Source organism: Alligator sinensis, unplaced genomic scaffold (assembly GCF_000455745.1).
Source record: "Alligator sinensis unplaced genomic scaffold, ASM45574v1 scaffold47_2, whole genome shotgun sequence".
NCBI classification, from domain to species: domain Eukaryota; kingdom Metazoa; phylum Chordata; order Crocodylia; family Alligatoridae; genus Alligator; species Alligator sinensis.
In genome coordinates this window covers 1,756,628-1,762,572 of record NW_005842150.1, presented here as the reverse complement: position 1 = coordinate 1,762,572, position 5,945 = coordinate 1,756,628, and the positions used below count along the sequence as shown (strand labels likewise).

The 5,945-nt window shown below is 50.0% G+C and overlaps 1 protein-coding gene across 1 annotated transcript in view; it reads right to left on the bottom strand.

The window, feature by feature from the left end:
* Positions 1-2,294: 2,294 nt before the first annotated feature.
* The window catches only part of PRIMA1 (proline rich membrane anchor 1), a 137,554-nt gene continuing 133,903 nt past the window's right edge, over positions 2,295-5,945 (bottom strand). The window contains exon 4 of the mRNA XM_025206318.1: positions 2,295-3,167. Within this exon, the coding sequence (XP_025062103.1) occupies positions 3,143-3,167 (25 nt within the window). The 3' untranslated portion in view covers positions 2,295-3,142. The remainder of the gene's footprint in view (positions 3,168-5,945) is intronic.

Below are 5,945 nucleotides of genomic sequence, written 5' to 3'. Positions count from 1 at the left end.
GCTTTGTAACTGGACAGGCATTCGGTCTGGACTGAGGAAATTCAGGCACATGACTGCAGTGGCTCAGTCTAGAAGCTGGAGAGTGCTAGAGCAGCCCTCCCTTCCCTTCTGAGGGGGGTGTGGCCAGGCCCTGGCAGGACTCTCTTATTAGGGAGGTCTGCCTGCACGGTCCCAGGCTTTTCCCCACTGGCTGCTCAAGGGGCGGGAGTGTTGCCAGCCCCCAGCCCTGGGTTAGCACTCTGAGGCAAGGGGTGTGTGTGCAGTGCAGTGCATGCATCTGTTGATGATACGGAGCTTTTGAACCTCCCTTCCCTGCTTCGTCATACTGTCTGCAGCAAACTGACATGTGAGCAAGCCAGCTGGGGGCAGGGGGGGGACAGGGACTGATAACAGTCTTTATCACTGATTAGCAAAACAACAGCATCTCTCCACATTACTTCAAACTTCTTAAACAACTTACTGGCTGACCTGTTGATTAGCTCCAGAAGCCCTAAGCAGTCACTGTTCTGTCTTCCTATCCCAGTGAAATTGGAGAAAGACACGCATGGAGACCTCTCAGCATTAACTAGCATACCACATGGGATCTCTGTTTAAGCAGCGAGTAGTGAGAGGTGGGGGAGAGGGTGCATGGGGAGGCCAGGCAGACCCTGCTGTGCCTGTAAGTCTGTGCTGAGCTCCAGCCAGGGAGCAGGGGGGCAGCCCTGCCATGGAGCAGAGAGCCCTGCCATGGAGTAGAGAGCCCTGCCCAGCCCAGAGAGCATGCTGGGATGCTAGGGGACTCTGATTTAACTTAAACCAGCAAGGGGTCAACTGGTTTGAAACAAATCAGTTAACTCTGATACTACATTCAACCAGGTTTATCTCAAACCAGTTTCAGCCATTTTGGAACTGGTTTATGTGCACTGAACATCTGTTCTGTTACAGGTTTAAGCCAGTTTCTGATGACTTAAACCTGTTTATGTGCAATGTCTGTCCTTAGCCTGGAAGAGGAAGCTGAGTGAAGGAGAGGAGATAGTCTCCCTTCTTCTCCTCTTAAGTTTTAGGCTTCAGAGTTTTGAATTTTAAACTTCATTGCTGAACAGCAAGAAAGATTTCTGCACTCCCCTGCCTGTCTGCCATCTGACACCACCAGGGAAGGAATCCTGCCTAATCTGCACAACACAGAGCAGCTCACAAAGACACTCTCATGGACCCAGAGGAACAGACTTCCATCTTCAGCTTCCTCTGCAAAAATGAAGTTTATTTCCTACCTTTGGGGACTTTTTACCATCATTCATTTTCCCTGAGCCTGAGAAAGGGTGCATGAGCCCAAACGTTTGTAGAAAAAGGTAATTTTTTGTGATTTCTCAGTTGATCTAATAAAAGGTATCATCTCTGAACCAAGAGTTCTAGAGTTTTGCATTTCTCCAGGCTTCAGAGTTGGCACTCTTGAGAAAATGTTGTTAATTGAACAATTGACTATTTGTGCCTGTTCAAACCCTTCAGAAAGAGATGGATGATCATGATTTGAAAAGATGCGCGCTTTATTTTGAACAAAGTTCCCATTGGCATTGCCAGGGGGTGAAACTCAATTCGGAAACTCCCATTTGCTCTTTCCTAACTCCAATCTTGGAATAAAAGCTAAGGGCCCAGAGAGAGTTGTCGTTCAGTCCCAGCTCAGCTTAACTTGGCACAAGCAGGCAAATGCTCATGCTTCCAGATCTTACTGGATCAGCAGAAACTCCTCTCCCTAAAATAGGTTGCCAGATATCTGATTGCAGGCTCTTCATCATCAAAATAAACTCTTATGGCTGGCAATTCTCTAGAGCCTTGGTGCTAGCTGCTTGTGTTAGCACTGGCTGTTTACAAAGTAACTCTTCAATAACTGTCCTATATAAGGGATAGTGGGAAAGAAGGACTCTTGTTGAGCAGAAAATTTGTTTTCCTACAGACTTGAGGAAGACTTTCAAAGACATAAAGTGAGTCAAACAGCCAGTTTTCACTGACAGGCAATGAGAGTTGGGCACCTAGCTCCCCTTTACACTGCTGACAATCTCCTTTAGCTGCTTAAGTCTAAAATGAATAGCCCTTAAATAATTACACTGAGTCAAATGTGTTTTCAGAACAGAGAGAGTTTTAAAGGCCAAAAGAAAATTTCAAGTCCTTTTGGTTGTATGTGTCAGTATGAATACCTAGGAGGGCCAGTAATGTATTTGGGAAAATCTGTGAGAGCAAATCCAGGAGCGCCCAGGTTTTCTGAGTAGACTCACTTTTTGCAGTGAGAACACATTTAAATTATGGCAGCAATTCAGCTTTTAAAACAACTTTTAATTGCGGTGAGACAACATAGCATAATCAAGTGGCCTCCCCTTTGTCTTCTGAAAAACAGCTATAATTTCAACTACTTTATGTCCACTTATCATAGACAAGAATCAGAAAGCAATCAAGTCTGGATGACAATAAGAACCATCAGATTAAGGCAATCAGGCTGGCAGTAGGGAGGCTTTTTCTTGTACTGTTTCTTAATAGACAAAAGTAGGAAACAGAAATGCCAAGTTGGTCCCAAAAGTTGCATTTCTTCTTGTTTCACCCCATTAAATATTTTGGAAGAAAGGTACAGTAGCTGCAGCTATTACAGACAAACTTTAGATAGATGTGCCTGTCAGACTCTAAATGAAATCCTATATCACTTTGCTTGTGGTTTTCTTCCTCTCCATACAAAATGAAATTATGGGGAATTAAATTTTTGAAGCATGACCATTGCACAAAGAATTATTCAGGGAAGCTCTGGCCACCTGCACAGAGTTCTTTTTCCCCCTAGCTTGTTTGTTCATTGTCTCTATTACTAATTAGGTTTTCTGACTTAAACTTCATTTGCAGATGATGGATTCTAAGGACTATTGCAAAGGACAGGACATCAAGGTCAATATTTTGAACAGGAAGAGAGGAACTTTCAGAATGCTTATGTTCTGCAATAGCCTGGGAAAAGGAGGGGGATTCCTTGTCTGCTGAGCTGACATCCTTGTTAGGGTTTTTTTTTTTTTCTTAACTGCAATGTGAAGCAAATAACCCTGCTGGCAGTGACACCATTGTGATGGACGCTTTATTGTTGTTATCCATTTTACAGCAGCACCTACTATGTGTGAAGCACTTTTCCAAGCACTCAAATACTTCCAGTGGGGATAAGTCTAAGGACAGAGAGATAAGGGAAAAGAGGTTAAGTGAGAGGAAGTATCAGCAATTTACACACACATCATCTGATCTCACTGCATGGTAAGAGTGGATCTTTAAGTTGCATCTTTGGGCTGCCTCTAAAGCAGGATGATTACCCCATAATATCACCTTTTAATATATGTGCAGTAGAATATTCTAAACACAGCCAGTGCCAGTTTCTGATACTGTATTCACAGTAAACAGCATTTTCCTCACGCTACCCCCTTCAAATAATGAGGCATTGGGTACTTTGTGTGAATAAGGTACCATATTTCATGGTGTGTAAGTCAGGTTTTGAAGCCCTGTTTTTGTGTCTTAAAAATCAAACTCGACTTATACACCATGCTGGCACTGCTTGCAGGGGATGGGGCTGTTCCGGCTGAGTGTTGAACCCAGCCCTGTCCCCTGCAAGTGGTGCTGAGCCCGGAACTGTTCACAGGGGAAGGGGATGGGGCTGGGCTTGGCACTCAACTGGCATGGCCCCATCCCTTGCAAGCGGGGCTACCTCTGCCACTCACAGGAGATAAGGCTGCACAAGCCAAGTGCTGAGCCTTGCTGAGCCCAGCCCTAGTCCCATCCTTGTCCTCCTGCAAGTGGCGCCGGGCTTGCAGGGGATGGGGCCACCATGAGCGTGGCTGCCAAATGCTGAGCCTGGCACCACCTGCAGGGGATGAAGCTGCACCAGCTGAGTGCCGAGCTCAGCACCATCCCCGTCCCCTGCAAGTGGCACTGGGCTTGCAGGGGATGGGGCTATGCCAGCCAAGCACTGAGCCTGGTCCTGTCTGCTGCGAGTGTCGCTGCTGAATGCTGAGCCCAGTGCTGCTTGCAGGGGACAGGGCTGGGCTCGGTGCTCAGCTGGCTCAGCCTCATCCCCTGTGGGTGGTGCTGGGCTCAGTCTTCGGTAGTGCCACTCATAGTGGCCCCATCCCCTGCAAGCCTGGCACCGCTTGCAGGGGATGGGGATGGGGATGGGGCTGGGCTGGGCTTGACTGGGCTTGATGCTCAGCTGGTGCACCATCATCCCCTGTGAGCAGCACTGGCAGCACCACTTTCAGGGGATGGGGCCATGCCAGCTGAGCGCTGAACCTGGCCCCAACTTATACACCATGCCTATGAAAATCCTTGCCTTTCAGACTGGAAAGCTGCGGGGGGGGGAGGGGTTGTCAACCTATACACTATGAAATACGGTAATTAGAATTTGACCCTCTATCATGGTAGCAGGTGCCAATGAATGCTGCAATGCTGGGGCACATGGAGCATCCCACAGGAGCACGGGGGGCTCTCCAGCATGCTCAGCAGCAGATCCGGAAGTGGACCAGAAGCACTGTCTTCCTCAGTAAGGACCAGAACTGCCACCTCCCTGCTAGGCCCGACGGGGAATCTGGTTGTCACGCCAGACGACAAAGCCAACATATTTAATGATTTCTTTGCCTCTGTCTTCCTCAGTAAGGACCAGAACTGCCACCTCCCTGCTAGGCCCCCATCGGGCCCCGAGGGAGGCACACCTGAGCCCAGGGTAACTGAGGATCTAGTTAGGGAGCTGCTGGAGGGGCTGGACGTTTTTAAGTCAGCCGGTCCGGATGATCTCCACCCTAGAGTTCTAAAGGAACTGGCCAGGGTCATTGCGAGTCCCCTGGCGCAGCTTTATGAGCACTCGTGGTGCTCTGGAGAGGTGCCGGAGGACTGGAAGAGGGCCAACGTGGTTCCCATCTTCAAAAAGGGGAGGAAGGAGGACCCGGGAAACTATAGGCCAGTCAGTCTTACCTCGATCCTGGGCAAGCTGTTCGAGAAAATTATTCCGGCACACATCCAGGAGGGGCCAGCAGGGAAATGCATGCTCAGGGGCAACCAGCACGGGTTCATCAGCGGCAGGTCATGTCAGACCAACCTGGTGGCCTTCTACGATCAGGTCACTAAATCATTGGATGCAGGGGTAGCAGTGGATATAGTCTTCCTGGACTTCCGGAAGGCTTTCGACACTGTCTCTCACCCCATTCTCATTAGGAAACTGGGGGACTGTGGCGTAGACACCCACACAGTCCAATGGGTCGCCAACTGGCTAGAGAGCCGCACCCAGAGGGTGGTAGTGGATGGGTCCTTCTCGGCCTGGAAGGACGTGGGCAGTGGGGTCCCGCAGGGCTCGGTCCTCGGGCCCGCCCTGTTCAACATCTTCATCAGTGATTTGGATGAGGGGGTGCAAAGCACCCTGTTCAAATTTGCTGATGACACCAAGATGTGGGGGGATGTGGGCACAATAGAAGCCCACGCGGCAGAATCGCCACTGCTGCAACCTCAAGAGGCCCCCAGGTCAAGCTGCTGGGGCCAGCCCAGTGCTCAGGGGTGATCCTCCCCCTCTATGCGGCACTGGTCAGGCCGCAGCTGGAGTACTGCGTCCAGTTCTGGGAGCCGCACTTTAAGAGGGATGTGGACAGCATCGAGAGGGTCCAGAGGAGGGCCACTCGCATGATCAAGGGACAGCAGGGCAGGTCCTATGAGGAAAGGTTACGGGACCTGAACCTGTTCAGCCTCCAGAAGAGAAAGCTGAGGGGGGATCTTGTGGCCTGCTATAAACTAGTCAGGGGGGATCAACAGGCACTGGGGGAGTCCCTGTTTCCCCGGGCGTCGCCAGGAGTGACCAGGAATAACGGTCACAAGCTGGCGGAGGGAAGGGTTAAGTTGGACATCAGGAGGCGCTACTTCACGGTCAGGGCGGCTAGGGTCTGGAACCAGCTTCCAAGTGAGGTGGTGCAGGC